Source organism: Lycorma delicatula, chromosome 1, assembly GCF_047948215.1.
Source record: "Lycorma delicatula isolate Av1 chromosome 1, ASM4794821v1, whole genome shotgun sequence".
NCBI lineage: Eukaryota > Metazoa > Arthropoda > Insecta > Hemiptera > Fulgoridae > Lycorma > Lycorma delicatula.
In genome coordinates this window covers 241,993,967-242,021,756 of record NC_134455.1, presented here as the reverse complement: position 1 = coordinate 242,021,756, position 27,790 = coordinate 241,993,967, and the positions used below count along the sequence as shown (strand labels likewise).

At 33.9% G+C, this 27,790-nt stretch overlaps 1 protein-coding gene across 8 annotated transcripts in view; it reads left to right on the top strand.

Annotated features, from left to right (window-relative positions):
- Nucleotides 1-27,790, top strand: part of LOC142329928 (KH domain-containing, RNA-binding, signal transduction-associated protein 3-like) — a 267,918-nt gene that overhangs the window by 132,244 nt on the left and 107,884 nt on the right. For all 8 annotated transcript variants that reach the window (XR_012757626.1, XM_075374943.1, XM_075374918.1 and 5 more), the window contains exon 3: nt 25,093-25,209. Coding sequence is in view for 7 of the 8 variants with exons in the window: in XM_075374943.1 (XP_075231058.1) it covers nt 25,093-25,209 (117 nt within the window). In the remaining variant the exon portion in view is untranslated. The remainder of the gene's footprint in view (nt 1-25,092; nt 25,210-27,790) is intronic.

Sequence of the window (27,790 nt, the reverse complement as noted above, 5' to 3'; positions counted from 1 at the left end):
TAAAATTTTCTTAGCTTACAATTTTTAATGGAATTTGGCAAATTCGTTAGCAATTTCCGTGATTCATAGATAGAATAACGTTCGAACGTATGGTCTTTCAGAACTCTACATATATGTGCTTTCTTCATTTGTCCAAAATAAAACTATCTTTTTAATGTACGAGTATTTTTGTCACTAAAGTGTATCATTGTTATTGTCTATACTTCTGACAACTTTTTAAAAATTTATATTAAATCTATAATTAAAATTCTTGTACCTTACTCTACTTTTGTCGTATATTTTGACAGAAAAAATATTTAAAACCAGATGGATAACCATTTTGACATAAAATACAGAGTGTAATTATGTATTCTTTTTTTGTTTCTGAATTTGCTATCATTTTTTTTTATTAAATAAACAGATATAATATTATAACAGTGTTCTTTATTTTATCACTTAGTACAGCACGCATTTTCTTTTTGTAGCGCTTGCTGGTGTGGTGTATAGGTCTGTTCGCTTGCAGTGGAACCATACCCAAAGATTCGTTAACAACGTCGGTCAGCATATTCGACTACTTTTCAACAGTAACATAAATAAATAAGACAAAAAAAAGGATTGTCCTCCAGGAAAAAAAAGTTTCATTATGGAAATGATAAATTTTAGTTCAAATTTCTATTAAGATTTTTCGTCGTTGTCAAGAAAGTCTTAGCGACTCTTGAAATTTTCTGAAGACATCTTTCTGAAACCTATCGACCTCTCTCAGAAACTGTTATTGAAACTATCTCCATTGCTTCTATTCTCTATTGCTTCCGATTTACAAGGTCCACAATCTGCTATCGTGACTTTTATGGGCTAAATTAATTATTGACCCTGTCTTTTTAGTCGATTCACAGAATTCTGTTGTTTTCGTTAACTTCGTACTGTATTACCCAGTATTTAGAGTGAAGAATAATCAAACGTTGGGTTTGTGTTGCGAGTTCCTCTGTATTCTACTGAGTCATCATTCTACTGAACCTTGTACAGTGCTATTCAAAACTCGGCCATATCTATATACAACACTATAATCATTACTCATATATTAATCTCCGTTTAAAATTAGTCAATATAATCAAACGTTTATTTAATGAGTGTCTTCAGTTTTATTAAAATCCTTCATCTTTTCATATGGTCACTCTTTTGTTCTCGTGTTCAATTTTTAAGTTTCTGTTATTTATTTATTCTATTGTTAATTAAATTTATTTTAATGCAATGTTTTTTATGAGTTTACTGGAACGTAAGTAGTGTATTCGTAGATTTGTGTCTGTACGACTTGATACCGTGGTTTACTACTTTTTTGATTACATACTATCGCGTCCGTTCATATAGCGACCGCATTTGGAAGATCGTTTAGGGTAGTTTCACTTACATCATTGTACTGCCTTGAATTTGTGAGATTAAGTTGCAGGTAGAAAATATCCCGTTGGTGATTGGAGATTCACAAAATGAATTAAAAGCCCTTTTCTTATAATGAAATAAAGTATGCCCTGAATAATTTTAGAGACACTTCTTCTTTCCAGAAGAAGTGATGATAATATCAGGCTCAGTATGTTGTCACATATTCCAGATAGTTCGATTCGCCATCTTTTTTGTGTATATAATAAAATTTTCTCTGATCAGGTGTTTCCAGATTCTTGGCCAGAGACACAAGTAATCGCCGTACTGAAACCTGGTAAGGATAAATCACAGCCGACAAGTTATCGTCATATCTCCTTTACCAGTACCCTGTGCAAGGTGATGAAACGAATTGTGGTGAACTGTTTGCTACCGTGGTACCTTTAGAGAAACTCCCTGATTGCTCAAAAACAATGCGGTTTCTGCCAGGGCAGATTGTCTATTAATCAAGTAGTTACCCTGGAATTTGCTACTCAAAACACTTTTACTTCGCCAACGCCTGGTTTTTTTTTTTTTATTTGCAAAAGGCGCACGACAATACATGGAGAAGAGGGAATCCTAAATATACTTTGTGAATGAGTTGTACAAGATAATCTCCTCGCATTTGTCAGGAGTTTCCTCAGTAGTCTGTCCTTCCTTGTTTGAGTTGGAACGCCGGTATCTGAAAGTTTCACGCTGGAAAACGTAGTACCCCAGGGAAGTGTCAGTGTAACATTATTTGCAGTAACCGTAAATAATATAACAAACTGAGTGCAAAATCCCGTTATCTGTTCTTTGTAGATGATTTTTCAATTTATTTAGCAAACAGAACGTTAGCAGCTACAGGTAAGAGGCTGCTTCAAAACATACCCGCTTAGATATAAACCTATTGTATTCACGTTTTCCCCAGAAAAACAAAGTGCATTTCCTTTTCCGGGTTTAGGGAGCATGTTGACCCTCAACTGCATTTACATGGTGAACCAGTGGAAGAATCCCCGCGGGTTAAATTTCTAGGTATATCGTTTGACCATCGACTAACATTGGTAATAGATTTGAAGGATCTGAAGGCAAAATGCCTAAAAATGTTAGACATTCTGAGAGTTCTGTTTTGATATCAGTTAGGGAATGCATGTATCGATTGGGTATGCATGTTGCGCTTTTACCGAGCTCAAGTTCGTTCCCGCTAAGTCTACGGTTGCGTAACTTATTCGTCGGCGCGAGCCAACGCACCAATGATGTTTGACGCAGTCCATCATTCATTCATCTGTTTTGCCCCATGGGTGCTCTTTGCCCAAGTCCCCGTCGTAGTAAAGCCTACTGGTGAACAGTGGTTAACCATCTCTTTGTAACGAGGAAAGCAAATGATATGGTGCTGTGTGGCTCGCATTAAGGTGCAACCAACTCGTCCAACCTTTGATGTAATATTCGCGAACCAGCAAGTTAATCGATACCTGGAACAGCGAAGGTCTAGTGCTCCGCTTGGCATCACAGCTTAACGCTTTGTCTCAGCTGTAAACTATATTTACCTTCAGTCCTTACTGATACTCCATGTTATTTACTTCCTTCTCTCGTTAATTGTTGCTTTGATCTTGTCAGTATAATAACAAAGAACAAAAATTCGGTTATCTTGTTAAAAGAATTTTGTAGTATAATAAATAGCATGATTCCCGATATTACATTTATATGGACGGCTCCAGGAACGTTAACTCTGTTCGTTGTGGTTGGCAAAGAACATAGATGTTTGGCCTTCCCAGCATCACCAGTATTTTGGTTGCAGAACTGTATACCATTAATAAGACCTTGCATATGATTAACTCTAAATTTCGACATGTTCTTGTTTACTCAGATTCTATGATTGCCTTACAGGCAATTAGTGACGAGATCTGTAAATAAAGTAATGAGACTAGTTCAGAAAAAATTTTATTTACAATTCAACTGTATATGGACTCTATCACCTTCTAAATAATTCCCTTTGGAAGCCACGCAACGCTTCAAACAGTTTTCCCACTCTTCATAGCAGTGTTGGAACTCAGAAACCGCAATATCCTTCAGAGTCGGTTACATTTTTTTTAAAATGTTTTCTACTGTTCCAAAATGGTGTCCTTTAAGTGTATTTTTAAAACACCTTATTCACCTGGGTCTCGCCAGGTGAATAAGGTGGTTGAGTAACTACGGAATGTTTTTCTTTAGCAAAAACCCATTAATTGAGAGTGCAGTGTGACAAGTTGCATTGTTATGATGCAGCATCTAGTTGTCTGATGGCTGGTCTCACGCGGGTAACTCTTTTCCGCAGTCTTTTAAGAATTTTTAGGTAAACACATTGATTTACAGTCTGTCCTGTAGGCCATTACTATCAGAAAAACGAATTAGCATGGTATTGATTTTCTCATTTTTGCGTTTTTGGAACGTGGTGAGTTCGAAGTGTGCCACTCCTTGCTCTGGCGTTTTGTATCTGTGTCGTACTCAAATATCCAAGATTCATCACCAGTAATAACATTTTTTTTAAAAATCAGGATCGGTTTCAATTCCCCCTAGAAGATCGCGGCACACTTCCACCCTGTTTTTCTGTTCAATATTGAGGTTTTTTTTTTGGACCAATTTTGTACAAATTTATTTCATGTCCAATTCGTTTTTCAAAATTTGATGACTGTGGTACGGTTCAAATTCAATTGTTCTGCAATCATTCTGACAGTTAATCCCCGGTCGTACCTTATCAAGTCTTTGATTCGTTCAACATTGTCACTTTTTGACGTTAACGGTCTTCCAGTGCGTGGATCATCCGCAACCGATTCCCGGCCATCTGAAAATGCTTTAAACTACCTAAAAACTTGGGCTCGTGACAAAGTGTCGTCTCCATACGCCCTTTTCAATTCTGAAAATGTTTCAATAGCATTCTCACAGAGTTTAACAAAAAAAACTTGATTGCACAACGTGCTCATAATTAGTATCACTCGTTTTTGTAACGTATAACAAAAACTCGTTTCACTAAAAGTTTGTTTACGTCTCACGTGGAACAATAGACTAAAAATATTAATACTTAACGTATGTTTATTAGTAACTTTACACTGTTGCTACTTTGGCTGCCAAAAAAAATTAATTTCATTACTTGTAAGAGATCTTGTATACTTAAGTTGCAACCCCTTCAATTTATTTGTTCCGTTAGTCGTGGAAGAAACAATAAAAATAAATTAGTACGTCTGTATGTTTGTTTATTCACATCTTAATTGTATTGTGATGCGTGTTGTAGACTTGTATTTGATACATAACAGTTGAATGATGTCATTTCATGTAAAGCCAGACATGTATAATCATGTTGAGTCAAGTGCGGAATTACACGTGATGGAATTTTCTTCAGTATGAGTTCAGCTCTTGGTATGAGACTTGCTGTGTTCTTAGTTGTGATAGTGGTTTATACACATATAAAGATTATTTCATAATGATGCCGTAAATTTCGGGATTTTTATGCCTAACCTTTGGTGTGATATTATTGAACATAAAGATTTGTTAAGTTGGTTGTGTGTATCGCCCTGTGTTTTATTGCACTCCATGGGGAAACGATTTTATGAATAATTTTAAGTAATTAACCATTTATAAATTAAAACTTATTTTTATAATTAACTAAGTATTACTTTAATATTTTAGTTTACGTTCATTTATTAAATCTTTTTGAATTTTACAAAGACCTTGTTTACTCCAAAACACCCAGTTTGTGAGATTTAGTGTATTATTACGCAAATGACTAGACGGAATACAACAGTGAACTTCTGCTGGATCCCCAGCCATATAGAAATTTCAGTCGATGAGCGACACAGACACTGCGGCAAAACAGGCTTGTTTTCAGCCTCCTTTTATTAGTTGCGTTGCTTCTAACGATCTTGTCTGTTTCCTGAGGAGAGAAGTTCATATATGACAAACTGATTGGGATGCCACCGTGAACAATAAACTTCGCCTAATTAAGAACACTGTCTCTCTGTGGAGCTCTTCTTGCAGAAGTAACCGTCTTGAGTAGGCTATTATTTGCCATGTTTTTCAGTATAAAGAAGAAAAAGCTCTGCCAGCCGCCGCCTGTCCGCGCAAGACGGTAGTGTGGGCTTTGACCGACTAAAAACCTTCCCTCCCTTAAACAGCAGACCAGATACCCGCTTTCAGCAGTCTGCCCTTTGGAAGTAGAGCACACTCTAGGCTCATTCATGAATATCTAAAGACGCAAACAGATGTGCTCCTTTGTGGTCGCTGTGACTGCCAACTAACAGTGCACCACATCCTTGTGGATTGTATCTTTATGTTACAAAATTTAAACAGGGGCTAACATGTGAACTATTCTAGGGGATATCTAATATTTTTTTTTTGCCCGGACACAAATACATCGTGTCCGGGCGATGATGGCAAAAATGTTTTCGTCCTGAAAAAAAATACCGATTCAGTTGAATATATTAAACGATTATTGATATCCCCTACGAAATAAGGCCGCGAAAACAACCCTTAGGTCTTGCGGATTAACACATCATTTTACATGTTTACAAAAATGAATTGTATAGTAAGCCAACAACTTCGATTTCGGATGTCGTTAATAAACTGTTGTTAACGTAACTAGTAGTTGTGCTGGTTTGGTTAACTATGTTATTCGCGAGTATTAATCTGTTAATGAATGACGGTTTTCTGAAAAACAAAACCCCGCAGATCAATTGAAGACGAAGTTCAGGATTTGTATCAAATTGCGGTTCGTAAAAAACTATACGAATTTTATTTATTGATAAATTGTTCAGCAACGTGTTTTCCTCCTCTTTGGAAAATAATTCGGTTATTGTTTTAGACAACGCTCTTTATAATCTTTGAAAAAAGGAAAGATTCCAGCCTTGTTACAAAAAAGTACGATATCAAAATGTGTGGGGGTTTAGTTCAAAAGAAGTGATTTTTGAAGAGGAGGAACTTCCAATTATTTTCAAGGGATTCACATATTAAAAGTATTTTAATGTATTTTTAAATCCAATTGAGGTAATTTGGGTACAAATAAAGTTATAGTATGCTTAACAGCCAACGATAAAACAGGCCAGCAAGAAGGGAAAACTGTATAATTATGTAACTGATACTACTACTGAACCAAATTATTGGGAACTTGATAATATAATAAGAAATAAAATTGAGCCTGCCGTTGTATCTTTTCAATACTGATCTCGCTACGGATTTCAAGCAATCAAGTGACGAAACCTGGATTGAGTTGGTTATTTGTTCATTATTATACAAATTTAATCTAAAATATTAGCGTACTTTTACTGTTTGTGTACAATTAACAATTGGGTCAGTCCATTTCAAGTGACCCAAGGGTGGTTTCTTCAACAATTCAAAAAAAAAAAATTGTAACTTACCCACTTGCTTCCCACATGTGTCAGGTCCTTAAAATTATTTTCCTTCTTATTTTTATTTTAGCAGTTTACCTGTGGTGGCCGTTTTTGTTTCGATGTTCACACCTATTTTTCTGATTTTAGGAGTATACGGAAAAAAATCATGACTAAAAACTATTGGTCCTGGAAGGATGAAAAAAGGGATTTATTTATATTTTCTTAAGGTAAAAGATTGGTCCAGTGGTTTATTTACCTATTTCCCTTTTTTTCTATGAGAAAATTACCAATAAAGTTAAACGTGAAAAACTGTGAAATTTCACTTTGGTAATTTTTTTCAAAAGGCAGGGACGGCATGCACAGTTTGATATTTTTTATATGTAGGTATATGTTAGTAGTTTTACCATAAATAATAATGGTGATTATATTACCTTACCCGTAAACTTTTATGAATTTTTGAAAACAAAAAAAAAAAATGTATGCTTCAAATAATTCAAAATCTCAAATTTGCACAACTTGTAGTGTTTTTGTTGATGTTTATAGCAAATAAAAAAGTTTCTTGTCTATTATACTAATTAAAAAGTGATAACCTCTCAAAAATGATGATTAACCTGTTAAAAGCGACACCATTTTGACTCGCTAAATAAGTTCTGCAAGGGGGTTTCTTGTCTTCTTGGCACTTCAATATTTTTATACTTATTACTATAAATACTATAAAGTTGTTTCATCAACCATTACTTCCGTGGCGCAAGTGGTTGCGTCTCGGCCTTTCACCTGGAGGTCCTGAGTTCGAATCCCGGTCGGAATGACATTTTTCACACACGCTAAAAACATTCATCTCATCCTCTGCGGAAAGAAATCCTTAACTGCGGACCTGGAGGTTAAACAAAAAAAAAACATTCATCTGCAGTTTTCATGTTATAATAGACGCTTGAAGTTATTTCCACACGTCAAAAAACTTCATGTCGTGCAAGATATGCTCATTTATGCTTGTTGCGTCATTTAGCTTTGCAGTCAGACTGGTCAGTCTGACATTACTCAGCGACCTGTTCCCATTTTTACAGTGTTTCATATTTCATCCTGTTTATTAAATAAATATATTTTACTAAATAATAATATATTTGCAGATTTTAAAATCGGTTAAATTTTTACATTATTTCCAAGTTATTTCACATAAAACATTGGAAGAAACAATGTTCCATAGGAATTCATGTGAATGAAGAGTGTCGTAAAACAGTGTATGGTACAGTGCCGAAAGAACTTATTAAAATTTGTAAATTTAGTGATGAAAACAAACAACTTATTATTTTTTTTACGTGTTAATTTAGATGTCACTAGTATTTGTAAATATTCTGAAAAACGTTTTTGTTAAAATTCAGTCACCTGTATGGTCAGTTATGTTGTTGCGACCCTTTGAAAACTCATAAAAAAACAGTTAAGAAAACTTAACTGTTTTCAGTAAAAACAGTAACGAAACAGATTTTCCAAATTTAAATTTAGTTCCTGCAAAATCCCTTGTGTTAACCGTTTCAAAAGTATTTTCCTCAGCAGAACAAACAACTATATGAATGCGAAGACTAATAGCAATACATCGCTCCACATAACAATATTGAATAACTGGATGCTGCTAGTAGTATTTTGGGTTTATCACCTCCATGAAAATTAAAAAAAATTAAGCACGTATTCAGCCATCAGCATTAAAATCTAAAATAAATAAAGTATCTGAAAAATAATAAACTATCATTGCTACAAAAACAGGCTATTTCATTGAAGAATAATTAAAATTTTGCTACAATTTATTTTTTCTTCGATAGTGTTTACAAAAATAAACCAATAAAAAATGAATTCATGAAAAAAGATTGTAGGAAACTCATTCTAATCTCAGTTTCGGCAAGTTTTACATGCATTTTTGAATCAAACGTAAACTTCAACAACATAGCGGCTAAATATAAAAAATGAGTAAAGTTCAAAGAAGACGAAAAATCCCCTTGGAGCACTTATTTTGTGAGTCAAAATGGTATAGGTTTTAAATGTTTTTCATGATTTTGAGAGGTTATCATTTTTTTTATTAGAACAATACACAAGAATTTATTTACTTACCATAAACATCAACAAAAACACTGCAAGTTGTGCAAGTTGAGATTTTTATCACGAGCCCAGAGTTATTTGAAGCCTAAATTTGAATTTTTTTTTAAATCTGTTCAGAAATTCATAGAAGTTAAGGGGTAAGTAATAATCATTATTATTATTTATGGTAAAACTATACTAACATACCTTCATCTAAAAAAATAATTCAAACTGTGCATGCCATCTCTGCCCTTGAAAAAAATTACCAGAGTAAAATTTCACAGTTTTTCATGTTCAACCTTATTGGTAATTTTTTCATAGAAAAGAAGAGAGATAGGTAAAGAAGCCGCTAGACAAAACTTTTACCCTGAGAAAATATGAATAAGTTGCTTTTTGTTTCATCCTTCCAAGACCAATAGTTTTTAGTTATGATTTTTTCCGTACTCTTACAAGCAAAAAAATAGGTGTGCATGCCGTAACAAAAATGGCCGCCACAAGTAACTGCTTAAAAAAATAAATAAATAGTTTTAAGGCCTGAAACAAGTGGGGTAAGTTTCAATTTTTTTTTTAATTGGTCAAACAACCAGCTTATGTTTGTTTATTTGTACGTTTCAAACGGATTGGTCCAATTTTACACCTCTGAAAATACTACATTAAAATGTTTTAATTTAATTAAATTTAAAAGATGTGTGTGTGTGTATTTGTAAAAGATAATAGCGCGTGGTTAGTGAATATTAACGTCGCGTTGTTTCTTTTATATGCATCAGGATTTACAGAAGATGGTTGTGAATCGGCCGCCAGAGTTCTCATTCGCGCAGTCTGTCAATTTAAACTCTTTTAGCCAACTTAATAAGATAGTAGGTTGACGTAATGGAAATTATCATCATCTAGATATATTCAGTCATCGACATTATAAACTTTAATCCTTTTGTCGTCACCGGACATTCACGCACGTTTTTAATGTGTTTAATTTGAAAAATGTCGCTTAACATTTATTATTAATATTTTTATTCACGGTTTAGGAATCTTAATAACAAAGGAAGATCGGTATAAATACAGAATAGAACGAACCTCTCATCACTCCACCACAAGGCTAATCGCAGTTGTCGTAATGCTCTTATGGTAATTTCGTATCTCAGTATCTTATACTTTTAATAAGTTTACAAACAATTTTTTCTTATTACAATCTTGATTACTCAAAATGTAGTATTATATTCTTCACCTATTGGTTAACGAACAGAAACTTGGTGTAGGTCTTGTCATGGTCCGGCTGATAGAAAAAATCCGTTACAGAATTGAGGAAAATAGTAGACTTCATAACGATCTGAAAACTTTCAACATTATCTAATACAGAAATCAAAACATTGGTATTGATCGGGTGGTTAAGTGGGTTATACCTCTCTTCCCACAGTGTCATTAATTACTTACACCTTCCTAAAACCACCCAACTACAATTACCATTTCCTCTGCTGTTTTAAAATTTCTGCTATATTAGATTGTTCCCGATCACTATACCATCCAGCAGGTATGAGTAAGTGATCGGAAACAATCTAACATAGCAGACAACCTGTTCTCTATAATGCATAAAATTAAACATTTATTATGATCGATATTTGATGAAGCAAGAATATTTGTTAGTTACTGAAAATATTTCTTGTGTAAACTGCTCGAGTGATAAAAACAAAAGTACATTTCTACCAGAACAATTCAACGGAGAAATTACATCTCCAGCAGCTAATTATGTTAAAATTATAATTGAATATTTTCAAAATAAGTAATAGAATTTTCCTTACGGAAAGGGAATCTTGTTGTTAGACCTTCCATTGATGTTTAAACGTTACAAGTAGAAGTATGAATGGTTGAAATACATGCAGCGGCTGAACAAAAGGTTGACATTAACATGTAGCAGATTTATTTAACTTTTTTCTACAATTTTTTAGATGATCAGTCCCCAGTGGGGTATTAGCTTTTCATCGATGACTGATTCCTGAAATCATAAATCATATACGAAATTTAATTCGTACCAAAACTGTATTATAGTCTGTTTAGATTTGATCGTGTAAACTGCTGTCCCTGAAAAATAAGTAAATTACATGGTTTATTATATATTACTGTTATATGTATAATTATATTTATTAATGTATTGCATCGTAAATATGCGTGACCACGATTTAATCGGCGGTGGAATTTACATACGAGAAATGCTCCGTACAGTGTCTAAACTAAGAATCGTCTTGTAAGAGTAGTTAGGCATAAGCATTTTCCTGTTTTTGGGTGTAAGCAAGGATTTTCTAAATTTGCTTGTTGACAGTGATTTAAAGTACTGTTGAAAAACTACTGGTATTATCTTTCTTCTTTTCTGTGGGAAATTTCCGCTTTGTTTAATGTTTAATATTGAGTCGAAAATATTGGCTATAAAGTAATTTAGCGGAATCCACTATGTTTAAGCGTAAAGCTGCAGTTTGTTTACCGCATTACACATGTGGCGGTGGAATGTTATTTCTATCTGTAACAGAAATGAATGAGTTTTCGTAAGATCGTTTATTTTATTTCATTTATAACCATTATTTATATTTATGAAAAATAAAAATACTGGATTTATAAAAACAATTTATTAATATGTGATACTCTATTGATATCAACTTTTCTTGTTCTGGAAATGTGTTGTTTGTGGTATCATAGAAAATGATAGACTACGTCTGAGAATCAAATAGGGCTAAGAACGTTCAGCCCTGAAGACGCAGTCCTGAGGCGAATGCTCGGAAGTCTGAACTGCGGCGTTGCATAACACTTGATTTAACAAATAGTACTACAGATGTTAAGTCGCGGCCTAATTGCAAAATCAATTTTTACCAACAGTTTGGAAACGAATAAAGTTAATATTAGTGAGATCATAATAGCGAACATATCTACAGCTCGTAAAAAGATGTTGAAACGTAAATGAGCGGCGAGTTTTTAAAGAATGTAAAAACACATTGGAAAGTTAATAGAATTACATTAGATGACTGACGAAAAATGGTGCTTTACAAAGGGAATTGAAAAAGGTGTGGCCAAACAGAATTTTGCTAAGCGAGACGAATTAATAAAATAGGTGTGCAATAGTTCAATTTTTAAGGGTTCTAATCGTATATCTGATTATGAATATTATAGAATCCTTTTAATATTTAATATGTAAAAGTTGTTAATGTTGCTTGTCTGTTAAAAAAAGATAATAGAAAATAGAAGATTGAATTACTTGAGGTGAAATGAAAAGATGTGTGATATCAGAACAGCGAGAATACCTGAACAACCTCAATACCTGAACCATGTTATTTGCGAGTTACCATATTTTGCATGATGTTGTTGCAAATTGTTAAGGATTGAACATTATATTTGAATTTTGCGATACTTATAAATCTATCATTACATTTAAATTCGTAACAAGGTTGTTGTCTGTAGATTGCTATTTCACATTAGCCAGAGAAAAATTTATTCATGGGCTTTGTTATATGGAATACAGATAATTTAATAGTGCTCTTGGGTACACCACGAGCTGGTTAGCGAATTAGAATCTGTGTAAATTAATGAGATGTAAACTGAACGTTCTTAGAAATAATACTGATCGTACTACATACTCTGAAGAGGTAAGGTACTGTTAAAATAGGGTCAAAAGATATTTGATTCTCCAGTATAGAGAAAAATTGCAGTGTAAATTCGGTTATTAATAGCCGTAAGAAGTAATAGTGTTTACACTTACCATATTTACGTATTGTAAATATTTTCAAAATTGTAATGCTGTTTGTAAAATTTATTTGTTCGGTTAAAACTTTAGATGTATCTAAAACAGCACAAACGTCCACAGTGAGTGTTATTGAACTATAGTTACATTGTGAACGTGACACGCTGATAGAAATCTTTTCAATTAAATATTTCGGTGTCTGAAAAAATTTAAACATGCTTGTATTTTCTAGCTTTTGAATCGAAAGTATTTTTGTCCTTAGGCCTTATTCATATTTCATTACATCTATCATGTTATTTGTGTAATTAGCACCGAAGTGCTTATAATTGAATAAATTCTAAAAAAAATATTGTAAACGATTTTTAAGAGTATTGGATACATCTGTGTAGTCTATTAATTCGAAACAGCAGATCGTTATAAGATGCTTGCCGTGTTTAAATCAAACACAAGGCCCTAGGTGTTTATGAGGTCATTAAATTTTTAGTATTTAGTTGGTTCAAAACTGATATTCTGCGCACGTAGGAACGTGACCTTGTGACTAAACGATTTTTATTTTGTCCTTATTCCCTTAATATCATCATAGGTTTGTAAATAAATGACTAGTGTGTGGACATACAGAAGACCAAGAGAACTCTTTAACAGCAGTTATATTCTTAGTCTAGAGTCACGCTTACGGCTGTAGGTGAAATCCAGAGTAAATCCTTTCTGTGATATTAAATATTTTAAGGGGAAAAAATGAGGTTCATTACTACCTTGCTTAGCTATTTCATAATTTTTTTTTAATTTAAACTGAATTTCTTTACGCGATAAAGTAACGAAAGTAAAATAACAAGAAACATATCCAGTCAGATTAATGTAAAAACGTATAAAAAGTTATTAAAATTTAATTAGGGTAGAACAAAACTGTATTGTTTTGGCGGGACGTGATATTAAACTTCTAACTTACAAAAAAAAACAGTCCGAATTCTTTTAACACATGTTGTAGGCAATTTAATTTATTAAGAAACTAGTACTTGTGTTAATAGCTCTCTCATTTCCTTACGAGTGGGTTGGTGCGGCGGTGAGGTGTGACATTTTTCGATGGCTGAGAAGCGTCGTTTTACCGGGCCACTCTTGAGTAGAGTATCCAAGTTCACTTAAAATGTGTCAAGCCCATTTGCATTCCGGTGTAAATAACTTTCATAAAGGCGTCAGCCTACTTTTTAGCGCACCCATCTTTCTAAAAAGTGAGAAAGTACGCAGTAGTGGACATCATAAAAAAAATGTATAAAAGCCAGTAGCCTGTTAAAACATTATTTTGCGTAAGTAAAACTACAATTTACAGTATTGCCGACACGTAACAAAAAAATCGTAATTAAAATTGTGTCTTAACCTTTAACGTAAAATTACGACGGTGTCATATCGTATACATTATATTCTTATAATTAAATTTCACAATAAAAAAGGAAATAATGCTACAGTTTAAGTCTTATTACGGATAGAGTAGTAATTTGCTGACGTGATCATTACCTTTTTCTAATGCGGGATGTAGGTTAAAGTACCAATTTACTCTCCGCGTTTAATGTATGAAAGCAGTGGTTATCACTTTGTACATTGTACGGAGTATAGAAGAAAAATATTACATATTTTACAAGCGTACAGTGAAATTATTCATATACCGATCATATTTTTAATAAAGGCGATTACGGTTTCAGTAGGAAAAGTAATCAGTATTAATGTTATTCTGCTCTTGTGTATCAGAATTTTACATTCGTTTGATTTTTTGTTGCTTTATGATAAATAGATTAAAAAAAGTTATGAAAAAATTAAAATAAATTTATAGAAGATCTGATTTCGTTAAGGATAGGGGTAAGTTTGTTTTATGACGGGATTAGTTTTATTTGTTTGCTGCAGATAATACTTGCTTCTTCAATATTCCAATTGTCGAATCGGTAATCAGATTTAAAAATGTTTTATCATCCTTATATATTATTAAGCGTTTAATAATGTTCAAACATTATAGTCTTGTTTGTAGTGTAATAAATTACATTTGTATTATTACCCGTGTTAGTTAATAAATGACAATTACGGGGAAAAATTAAGAAGGTTGTGTTATACAACTAAAACGTTGAATATATTGTTACGGAGTAGTTCTCTTATTTCTTTGTCAATGAGTTTGAACCTTCTCAGAATTACAGTAATATATCGAAGGATGTCTATTATTACCACCTTTATTCTGTTAAGATAATTTAATTATTACCAAATTTTACGCGTAGAAAAATGAAGAATAGTTGAAAAGTAGTTTCCGACAAATCTATAGGATAACTGAACTTATGTCCGTACAAAAAGTGATACTTATAAAACCACACTCGTATCAATATTCTTTTCTAATTGCCTTCACTTAGATTCGGCTTCTTTAGATCAGCAGTATTCAGTTAAGTCCATTTTTGATCATCACATTTACTGTTTCAGTCGGGAATGATTATCGTTAAATATTGCCTACGCTTTCATTACTTCGAAAGAAAATTAAAGAATTACCTACTGAAAAGATGTTGTTTCTACATTACTTATGTACAGCAGTGTGTCGTACCAGCCGTAACGGTATATTCTATTACGCAATCGTAATTGCAGCTTTTTCTATCTATAGCAGTTAATGTGGTTTTATAATATACATTTTCTAAATCTCTCTTTAGGTCCATTGTCTTATTCAGGTTTTCAAAAAGAATATAACATATTTTTAACTTTTTAAAATTATTCCTTTTGAAATGTTTCTTGGAAAAAGACTGTTAGCTCAAAGTAATCGAAAAACATCCAAACTGAGTGCGTTTTTAAAATTGTTGGCTTGTTCACATAGGTGTGAACTAGTAAAGGCGGATGCGGATTTGAATACTAGATCGTGGATAACTGTGTTCTTTGGTACTTGGGTTTCAATTAACCACACACCTCAGAAATGGTCGACATGAGACTGTACAAGACAACACTTCACTTACACTTTTATATATCATCCTCAGTCATCCTCTAAAGTAATACCTAACTGTGATTCCCGGAGGTTAAACAGGAAAAAAGTAGATAAAAAAGTTCACATAGGATTAAAATGGTTAAGGGTTAATATTTAAAGTCTTTTCAGGTTTATTTTATGAAGGTTAGTAATGAAATGAAAGTTTATACTCTTAAAAATTGATTTTCTTAAAAAGATGATTAGAAAGTTTTAGTTATATTCTGGAGTGGGATATTAAAAACTTCATCTGATTGGTTACGCCATATATACGAGGGTAAATCATAAAGTAAAGGGAGATCTTGATCCCCCCCCCCCCCACCAGTCACATGTATGCCAGCAATGATTGTTTTGCTACAACTCATAACCTCTATCGTTGTTCATTGAAAGTATTGTTTCATTGTTGGTTGTTTGTGATTATGTTTAAAAGTCTGTTTAAATAAGTGATCCTTTGAGGAAGAAAACGAGCAGCATTACGTTTCCTCTGTTCAGAAGGGGTGAAACCAGCAGAGATTATTCGTCGAATGCAGCAGCAATGTAGAGAGGGTTTGAGTGAAAGCATGATTTACGAAAGGGATGAGCGGCAAGGTATGCCTTCCACTTCAAAGACTAATGACAGTATTGAAGCGGTTGAACAGACGATTCTCGGTAATCGACGAATTACAGTTGATGACATTGCAAGCGAGTTGAATATAAGCTGCGACTCAGAATTTTCAATCATCCGTGATTCTTTGAACTTTTAAGTCTGTTACCGCTGGGTTCCACGTCAATTGACCAGCATCTACAAAGAGAATCGTTTGAAAATTTTTCAGAGACTTTTTAAACGTTACGAAGATGGAGGCTCATTTTTTAAGAGAATAATAACCGTTGATGAGACGGGTCCATCACGTTGAATCCGAGAGTAAGCGACAAAGTTTAGTAAGGAAACATTCTTCATCTCTCACAGAAAGTTCAGTAAAGGTGATGGTGACGATATTCTGGGATGTGGAAGATTTTTTGTTTGTTTACATCACACCTAAAGGTCAATCAGTAAACAGTGGCAACTACTGTGAGCTACTGAGTTTACTGAAGAACAAAATCAAATCCAAAAGACGTGGTAAACTTAATAAAGGCGTGATTTTGCTTCAGGATAATTCTCGATCTCATACGTCCAAAAAAACAGTCCTTTGCATTCAAGATCTTGATTTTGAGCTGCTGGACCACCCTTCATACAGTCAGAACCTGGTTCCAAGCAATTTTCATATTTTTGGTTCATTAAAAGAAAGCGTTGCGATGGAATCATGGATCTGACTGAGTTTGAGATGTTTATATGTTAAATTGATCGATAACAAACATGGAGTAAGTAAGCTTCATGTTTGTTAACTGGTACTGTAGTTGTTGGAGAGTTTTTATACGTGTATTTAATAAATTGTTGTTTGGAGGATACTTCCCTGTGTGTTGGAAGAAGGGGAAATTGTTCAAAGGTGGCAACAAGGATCCTGCTGCTAATTCGTCGTGTAGGCCTCAAACGTTACTTCTTCCGGCTATTGGCAAGGTTTGAAAAAAAGGTTTTGTATCTGCGTATATATGAGAGGGTAATCTCGCAAAGATTGTTGATGGAGAATCAGTAGGGGTTTCGTCCCGGAGAGGGTACTAAGAATGCCATTCTACGTGTGATGAGTGTGCTAACGACCAGTGAGACGGAATATGACCTGGTGATTTTCCTGGACATTTCCGGAGCATTTAATAATCTATGCTGCTCGGCGAGGGCAGCCATGAGGTTGGCAAGACGCTGTCTAAGGGATGCTTCCTGGGCAGCGTGTTGGGTCCTTTATTTTGGATGGTGTTGTTTCTCGGCTGCGGTTGCCCAGCGGGTGTTGCGTCATGGCCTGTGCTGACGATGGGCTCTTGGTGGACGAAGGAAGCTCGCAGAGGGAGCTTGAACTCCGAGCCACTCGGGCTTGCAGGATGCTTGAACTGTGGGATCATCAACACGTTGACGTTTAGCCCGGAAAAGACTAGGATTATGCTCCTGAAAAGTATGTTTGGCGTGAGTCGGCGAGTCCGTGTTTCGATGGCAGGCCGGCATTTAAAGTACGTGTTCAGGTTCAAAAGTACCTCGGGGCAGTTTCTTGAGGAGAAACTGCAATTTAAGAAGCATCCTCGCGAAGAGGGCTTGCAATGCCTTCTTCGGAACTCGACGTGTGGTGAATCCTGATTGCGGTCTTAATTTTAAGACCATGAGCACCTGTATAAATGCATGTGCGAGGCTGTTATGCTATACCCTGCGCCTGTTTGGGCGGATAGAGTAAAATTCATTAGGATAAAGGGCTCAACGCCTAGTATTGTTAACGGTAACGGGTGGTTACCGTACTATTTCAGCGGAGGCAGTCCTGGTGATTGCAGGCGTGAAACCTATAGACTTGATTGCGTCTGAGAAGCAGCAGCGGTATGTTGTTGCTAATTGAACAACATGGCATGGCAATACTTTGTGGCAAGCCAGATGGGATGAGATAGAGTGTATGTTATACGCATGATCTCTTTCCAAATGTTGGTTTGCGGAACTCCTCTTTGATGCACCCTAATAAAAATGTGACGCAATTTCTTTCCGGCCATGGTGCTTTTAGGGAGAGATAGCAGAAATTCGGCATGGTAGATTCTGGGACGTGTCCTCAGTGTGTGGACTTTTGGATGACACCTACCATGTTGTTTGAGTGCTCGAAGAACGAGTTAATGCGTACGGAGACCATCTGTCGGCTTTATCTTATCGGTTCGGCGTGTGATCTCCGTGTAAACTGGAGGAGTCAGGCCGAATGGGCGGTAGTAGAGTTTTGTAGTGTACTTAGCAAAGGAAAGGATTGCTGAGGATTTAGACTCTTGCTTGGATTTCCCTTATTCTGTTTTTGTTGTTTTGTTTTATTATGTTTTTGTCCTTTGTTTTGTTTCACTGTTACTGTGTTGTTATTGTTCTGTATAGTAGTATTTTTATTTTTCATGTTGTGTTGAACTCACTTTTACCTTCTGCGGGTAGGTAGTTAAGTTGCTTTGTTTAGTTAGGTCCTTTCAGTCTTACTTAAGACTCTGTAAGATGTATTTTGTTTTGAGTTCATTAAATAGTAGGTATACCGATGGGAATGTTACTCGTGGCATTCGCATCAGTGGCATCCTGGCCGAAGTGGACTGGAATATGCCAAAAAGCCGAGGTTTCGAAAATCACCTCCGATAACGCCCCATAAGGGCTATGAACAGAGGGGGTTGGCGGAGGGTGTCTTCTCCTACGGTGGTACTGATGATGCTGTAGTTTTGATATTAAAAATAATTTCTTCTATTATTTTGCTCGCAAAATAGTGTTAATCAATAACTGAATGTAGGCGTATGTGCGTTTTAATCTTTATGGATAATTGAAAATAGTGTTATTAATGTTTAATTGTTTTACTGAAATAAATTTTTTATTGTCTGTATGAAGTAACAGACTATATGGTAAAGTAGTGCAGTTTTGTGCAAAAGATATATAATTTTTTTTTTTTTAAACAAACTTTGATCTATAATTTTAAACTTATAAGCGATTGGTAAAGTTCATTATATTGAACTTTCATAAAGTGCCACTTCTCATATTGAACTTCATTAAGTTCAATATTAAAAATCGTAAAATTGAGTGTTTTTTTAAGTTTCTATGTTTGTAAACGTCACAATCACAGTTACCGCACTGAACAGATAGATATTAGCATATTTTGGTCTGCGCAGTGGCAATCGTTTAAACATTGTGTATCACCTAATCACTTAACACACTGACTCAAACTTTTTCGCTTACCGCCCACATTCAGAATCAAAAGTTTTCTAGCGCTACCAACATTTTTAAACTTACCATCTGTTAAAAATAATTGCAATTGCTTTTTTTAAGATTCGCTCTTAAAAACCAGAAATTGAAATTATTGTTTTCAAACGTGTCATATCCTATTTCTCAGTTGTAACATTTTAAATAAGAGCAATTAAAACGCATATTTCAAATTTAAAAAAAATTTCTTTTCGCTGATTTATTTTTTTTAATAAGATGAATTTTTAAATTTGTAGTATACTGTCAAAAAGTAGAGTATTCGAGGATTAATTTGTTTTTACGCGTCTCTCTAAGTGTATTTTGAATACAATCATTTTTTATCGTAAAATATTGGTGTTCCTTTAATTTTTCTTACTAGTGTATAGGTATTTAATTTTAGTTTAAAATATAAGAAAAACAAAATTTTTGTATTTTTTTAATTGGCTATCGCGTTCCTAGACTGCCTGAACGCGCAATTTTCTGTGGGCCTTCTACCATCTCCCCCCTGAAGGCCTCCAACGCTTACAAGGGCGTTACCGCCCACGTTGAAAAACGTATGTTTTAACACCGCCAAAACATCTATGCTAGTGAAACGTTTGCGAGTTTGCGTTCACTATTTTTAAAAAAGTGTTAACATAACTATTAATTTTCTAAAATAAAACGTGCTTTTGCAACTGCAGTAGACAAAACAATAGTTTTTTTAAAATTAGCTTTCATTTATCGTTCATTAATTGCAAATTATTTTTGCACTAATTCCAAGTCTATGTACAGTATTCAGATACGGGCCAATAAAAAATCTTAGGTATTCAACAGTTTCGTTGCCCCTGAGGCGCTACTTCTTTGGAATCTTCAATCTGTACTCTCCTCATAGAAGTCGTTTCCATCTTTTCTGTCCAGGATTTTCATCGGCCGTGCACTGCTTTCCATCGTTGCTTTTTCCGATTTAAAACTTATTTCTTTCAATAGCAAACTTAATTCCTAGTTTCTATTGCATTCGAAGAAACTAGCATGTTTTTTTCTGACTATTTGATGGAATTATCCTGCAAAATTATAGGATGTTACATCGCATTGATTAAATGATTTTCGTCTAAATGCACTCTTATTACTGTGTGCAAGTATGCAGGTGTCAAAAACAGTATTGAATACTATTATTTTCAAGATATTAAGAGTAACATTATAACTATTAGTTAATCCGTCGATTAATACCTTTCACCTTAAATAAAGAAATTGCTGCGGGCTTTGCACACTTTCGAACTAGATCTTCAAAAATTCGGGAAGCTGTTATTTTGATAAAAAATAATGGATCTTGACATGGAAGTTCAAATCACCTCTTCCTATTCGTGGTATTTTAACGAATGGTAAAGATATCCTAGTAAACGCCCACCATTTTTACCAAAGCATATTCAAATGGCCGAGTTTTTCTGAAGAAATTTTGTTATTTTTAATTTTATCATATCTTGCCGTGAAGAAGGAGGTGTATGTTTATGTTTTTGTTTAAATTTAATCGTTCAATTCATATTTTATTTCTTAAACTTTTTTGGGGGTATCGTAAATAAAATTGTCTAATTAAATGCTTAATGTAATTTTTTTTAATTAAAATTATTTAACCTAATCATATTATTGAAACACGGTCATTTCTTTGCGATTTATTAATGTTTTCTTTGCCGCATTTAATGTTTAGCGTTGCATTTAATGTGTTTTCTTGTGAAAGGTTTGAAGCCAATCTTACAATTGTTGCTAATTTTGTCCCTATTTTTCATAAGTAGTTAAGTCCATTTTATTTAATTAAGTTATAACTGCAGTTTGAAACTTGTGAAAACAAAATGAATTGGATTGTATGAATTTAACATTTTTGGTAACATTATTTCTGCATAATTACAACAAACATAAAAGGTTAATTCGACATTTTAGCGCTTTCCATAATTAATAGCGTAATAAGTAGTATCAACTCAAATAGTTTTTTCAAATTACTCAACATTTTTTAAACTTAAAATATTACACAAATTGTTAATTATAACTTTTTTACAAAATTTGTACATTACTTTCCGTTAGGTGATGATGAGTATTCATTGAATTTAAAGAATCCTGCATATGCGTAAATAATTTTTTTTAGCATCTTGATGTTATATATTTTTATAAGTTTATGGTGTAAAGATTGACATCTGGACAGTTTTTACTCATTTTTATTTTATAGTAATTGTTTGAACGAATTGTGGATTTTTTTTGTGCGTGTTTCTTTGGGTTATTAAAAATCGATGTTGCACATATAATGCAATAAAAGAGCTTCAATTTAAAAAAAAGAACAACGTAGTGGACAGGTAAAGATTAGCGAGTCTAAAAATTACATACAATAAGATAATTGTAAAAGTTTTACTTTTGTTTCCGTCCTATAATTGTACGAGAAAATTTGACCCGGTTATAGCCAAAGAGATGTACTGTCATTTGTATCAGAACCGAAAAAAAAAATAATACTATTAACATGTTCAATTTCCCGGGTTTAGATTACAACGAAAAACTTCATTGTTTATTAGCCGATATGATTATTTTCAATTATTTATTTTTTTAAATATTTCTTTTACATCATACTTGATTTTATATATATATATATATATATATTGTCGCCGAATGGATTCGACGGAACGTTGTAGTTGCTAACCTTATGGTAGCCCTGAGAAGGGCTGTTGATGGTTTTGACGGCTCGTAATTCATAACCTTGTGGTGGTCCTGAAAAGGGCCGTATTTTTGCGTTAACTCTGAGAAGAGCTGTTGAGTCCAGAAGCTGGTCTCCGGCGAAATCGGGAAGTTGCGGCTCGTCCATTAAAGTCAGACTGAGCTTTCCCTCAGCGGCATTTGGGTCACCACTACAGCGTGGCAGTGGAGACCCCCAGAGCCCCGCAGTGTGGTCGGGTCGCCATCGGTCATCCTTCGCCGGTTCGGCCGAGGCGGTTCTCCCCGAGCTCCTGCTGCTGAGTCCGCCGGCCAGGGCGATTGAAGCCCGGCGAGGTGGAGCTGGAGCGGGAAGGTAGCGTCCGCGTCCAGCGGCTCCCTCGGCAGGCCGGCCAGGCCTGCTGCTCCGGCGGGGATGTTGGCATCCACCTGGTGTTCCCGTCTTCTTCTTCTTCTTCTTCTTCTTGGTCTTCTCCAGGTGGTGGTCGACGATGAATTGAAAATTCATCCTCGTGTACGCTCTTTTATTGGAGCCGCAGCGCCGCTATGGTGGGAGAACTGCGCGGCGGTAGTGTTGCTGTATCAGCGCGTCCATATACTGTGCGCCAGCTTACATCTGAGTTGCATTCGTGTTTGTCCGCCGATATTAAATCAGGCATATACGTGTTAATTATATTTATATATATGCGAACTAATTTATTTTTACGTAGCGAATAAATGGTTTTTATAGAAATTGATGTGTAACGATTTTATAAACCTTACGTAGCACGAAAACACGAGATTAAAAAAAAAAATACACTGAAGATAATTAAACCGCTATTGTGTACGAAGTCAGGTTTAGATTAAAATTAAAAAAAAAAAGGTTTGCCTAATTCGAATCCAAAGTACATTTGTACTTCGTAATTAAGAGCGCTCCGATAATGTTATTTCAATAGTGTTAGAATTAATTTTTTTTCCCAATAAAAGTAAATGTTAGTAATGAAGAATAAATTTTAAGTAATGTGTACATCATTCTCCGCTTCACCCGGTACGGAAATCAAAGCGCACCGATGTTGGACGTAGACTCATTAGAAAAATAAGAACTGCGTTTATTTCTGTGCAATTTCAATCTTCTGCTAGTATGTGAACATAGTGATGATAGTTTGGTTCCTATCGCTTGGGCTAAACCGAACAGAAAAAGCGATGGGAAGTTGCCGAGTAAGTGAAAAGGTTAGGCGATTGGCGTGGAAGAGACGAGTTTGTATGATGGGATTTTAAAGTTAATAGTTAGTAGTTATTGGACCATTATTCTATGTTCGGCTACATTAAGAAGGTATACGTAGTACTCTTAATATAACGCTAGTGATTTACAGTGTATATACATACGTATATGGATAAATGTTTTTATAAAAATAAATTAAATATATTTTCATTTTTTGTTTCAAGAAAAAGGTTCCCGGGTAATTTTCCCGGCAGGACTTGCACAGAACGTTTTTCATGCATATCTAGTTTCGTTAATTTCTCCTTTCGATCACCGGGGATTTATAAAGTTTTTAAGTAGACCAGTTTCTGTTAAACTTCTGTCAAAAAAATATTTTGTCCCGATAACGAGATATTTTTCTTTACTCTTCATTATGGTCTAAATAATAACTTTTCTTCTAGAGTTGCGGGATACAAACACATCATTTTGCATGATAGTGCTCAAAAGTTGATCATTTAAGATTTAAGGTTGCGATACAGAATTGTAAGTCCAAAAACTGCAGTAAAACGTGTTAAGTCAGAGAGAGAGAGAGAGAGGGAGAATTGAGTCAGTGAGAGTGAGACGACGAACCGAAAGATTCTTATTGAGGCATATTTTATTAGTACAATTTAGAGTATAATATACAATTTACTATTGTATGAGTACAATTATTTTTTTGTAGTTCGGCTTGTTGATGCATTATTTTTTATGTAACATAAGTGAAAATTATCGGAAGTTGTAAAGTAACTATAATAATGAGCAAAACGGGAATCATTTTCTCAAAATTAAGTACAAGTGCCTTCATAGAGAGGTTCATGTTGATATTGCGATGTAGTTTTTACTCTACTCTGTGTTAATTTTTTCTTCTGTTTTATGCCTTTAATAATGTTTAAATTACCTACTGAAATAATATTATTTTTATCTATTGAAGGTTGCTTTTGGTTGTAATAACGAGTTTAATATTCGGAGACTGGAAAGGGAAAATGGGAAAGCTGGTTTGGTATTGGCGCGTATGGCGGCGATTTTCTTTTTTTATATACCCGGTTTATTAGATGTAGACGATTCTGCTTTCCGTACCCCAACTGCTCTTCGAGTTTGTTAACGAATAGAGTTCACTAAATTGTCTTGCCTTATTTAACCTAAGGTTTTCTTGTTTCTGTGCGCTTTTACGCAGTAAATCTCTCGCCGGTTTCTCACGGTGTAAATGTTTTTTTTTTGTGTGTTCCAACTTCGCCAGTTACTTATCACAGTTGTTAAAATTGTCCCGATTCTAGAACTATTAAATGAATAAAATTATTTCTCACAAGGGAATCGAGAGGAAAAGTACTTTTATGATTGTATGCATTTACTTGGTTCACTTTTACAGATTTTCATTTTCATTCTCCCTAAATTTTCCGTTTACTTTTCCCTGCTCTCAACTCCTATTCATTATCATCCTGTTAGTGTCAGTCCGTCGACGTTCTTTGGCTTCCATCTTTCCTTACTTTTAAGGAGATAACAATACTTTTCAGCTGTCGCCATATCTCTTTTTTCAATAACCTCGGGAGAGATTTTATTGTTTGAATCGATCGCTAATTTACTTAAATTCTCCTCTCCTTTAATTTAAAATTATCAAAAACTAACTTGGTGCGTGTGCATGACTATCTTCTTAGTACATGTCTCTATCATGGCGTATCTTTTTTTTGTTCTCTTTTGGTGCCTACAATATTTTTTATCGCAACTGACTGTTCTGCCCGATCCCCATATCAACCAGACACAAAAAATTACCTTTGGCGTATAACTAATGAGCGTCAGTCGGCTGAAGACTTTCAATTTGTTTGGAGTTATCTGTGTAATAATTTACGTACATTTATTATTTCTAATTTAGCTTTCTGTAAAGTAGTTTAATTTAATGCAAATCTTAATGTATATATATTTTTTTTACAGTTTAATTTTGTGGGAAAGCTGCTGGGTCCAAAAGGCAACTCATTAAAGAGGCTTCAAGAAGATACTATGACAAAAATGGCCATTCTCGGACGCGGATCAATGCGAGATAAAGCAAAGGTAATACATTAAAATAAATAACAAACTTAAATTTTTATTATTTTGTTACCGTTAGTTCTGCGATTTCAATGTAATTTCTGTATTAAAAATATGCAGAAATTTCCCATTATTTTCTTGTACTTCACTTCAAAATTACTCCGCCAATTAGTGATTTTTCCCCCATTTATGGTTTTTGCTGTTCTTTAACCGTCTCTTTGTAATATAGTTGTCCAATATTAGTTACAGTAATATTGGTTTCTTTTTTGGTATATAATGCATGCGGCCAGAGATCTTGATAATGTCTTAATTTACTATTCTTCTAATAGCTAATCGTAATAACTAGGCTTTTAAGAACCAGTAATCGGTTTATTTATTGTTTGTTGTTTTTAAATATAATTTTTTGTTTGTTGTTTTAAATATGCCTGGCGGTTTTGTTTGTTTAGGTTGTACTGTAAACGCTAAGATGTAGATAATAATATCATCTTCCTTGTATTCGTGTCATGGAATGATGAGTCTGTATTTTGTCATTCGTCATAACTAAAATAATGACGATCGATGCTGCCGTAATCTATTACGCCAATATTCGATCGACATTAGTAAAATCATTGCGTCCCATGGTTTTTTCTGTTTAATTACGCTGTAAAGTGTTTAAAAGTTTCATTTTTTTCTAGGTACTTTTTTGTCTTCAGTCTGGAAAAATTGAAAATATTTCCAAATTTATATTTGGAAATATTTATATTATATTATAATACTTTGGATTGTAAACTGGTTTGTAGAGTATTATAATCATTCTTACGAAACAGAATGATGGATTTAATGATCGTGGTTAGAAATGAAGTCACACGATTTTTTCGTTACGTATTCGACGTTTGGTCATATTATGTAACAGTGTGCTTATTTTATTGACGTTATTTGGGAAAATTTAAATAATTTATTAAAAAATATATTATACAAAAGTCTTAATTGCAATTGTCTGTGCACACCAGTCATAAAAATCAATGCGATTATTTTTAGTTCTTTGGTATCCGATTAAAAGTTACATGAATATATTGATATTGTCTTTACCGACGAGAAATTTGATTACGAATCTATGAGGGGAAACCCCGAAACACTAACCGAGTTCGCCCTCAATTTTGGAAGATAGAGATTAAAATCGATTGTAATTTGTAATTATGAAAAATTACTAATTTATTAAGTTACTACTGTTAAAGGTAAAAAAAAGCAAAACAGTTTTTCTTGATGTAGATATATTTTAAAATTAAAAATAAGAGTATATTTCGAATTAAATTTGCATGTTTTCTTGTTTCGTTGTTAAGTTGTTGAAATAAAAAGTTTTAATTTTTTACAACAAAATTTATTTAACTTATTTCCAATTAGGTTTACTCAGAAAACCCGTTTTTTTTGTGTCGAGTTCTAGAGTATAATTATCCTGAAATAAACTATAAAGAAGGGTAATTTCATCGGCTGAGTAACTGCTAAATACAAGATTCCGTCATAGGTTATGGTAGTGGATGGATATTCTACTCACCCCATTCTAAAACTAACCCCCTCAAAAGATTTTAAAGTTAACATTTAAATTTGAACGATAAATTTGTGAAATTCTTAAATCTTAAGTGTATTGTTTTATTTATTATAAATCGAATAGTTTGGCTTATTCTGAATGTAAAACGAAAGAATAGTTTACACGATATTAGCGCGCGCGTATAATAACACCCGAAATATATATATATATATATATTTCATATTATGTTGTTTAAGTGTGGAAACAGCTTTATACTGCTTATATGAGAGGTATTTGGAGGCAGAAAGAAATGGGGTTCTACGTAGTTAAGATAAATGTGCATTATGGGGTGGGTTTTTAATTTTTATCCGCTTTATTAAATCAAATTTAATTTTTTAAATAGGTAGGTGAACATATGACACAGGATTTCGATTAAAAATTTTTACATGAAAAACAATGGTAAGAACCCGTTTTTCTGTTAATGACTTCATTTCGAGAAAAGAATTCAAAGTTGCAATAACGGAAAAATCGTGTTTACTTTAAAACGAGGTAAAAGGCGCTGCGCATTAACATGCATTTTACATTCATAAAGCATACAATAACGAAGTTTAAATAGTGCTATAATATTGGTAATAATAAACAATAACTAGTAATTTACTACACAACAAATAATTAAACGGCTATATCAAGTGATTTTTAATTTCATATATTACAATATTTATTTAAAATTTTAAATAAATGTTTTCGATCGTAAATTATTTATGAAATAAATTTTGAAAGCATACCATACTACAATAAATGTTCAAATACTTCCCCTCTACCGCTTGGCAGTGTCTAACCCCTCAAGTAATATCCGTTTATACCTTGTATCGCGTTTGGTGTATACGAGCTGATTCGTCAATGTCTGAAGGTTTTATTTTGTAAACATTATGTTTCAGATACCCCCCTCCAATAAAGTAATCCAGAGGAATCAGGTCTGGGGACCTGGCAGGCACGCAGGCCACTCTATGGCTCCTCTACGATTTATTCAGCGATTTGGAAATGAATTAAAAATTTGCCGGGCCCTTATATAATAATGAGGTGGTGTCCCTTCTTGTTGAA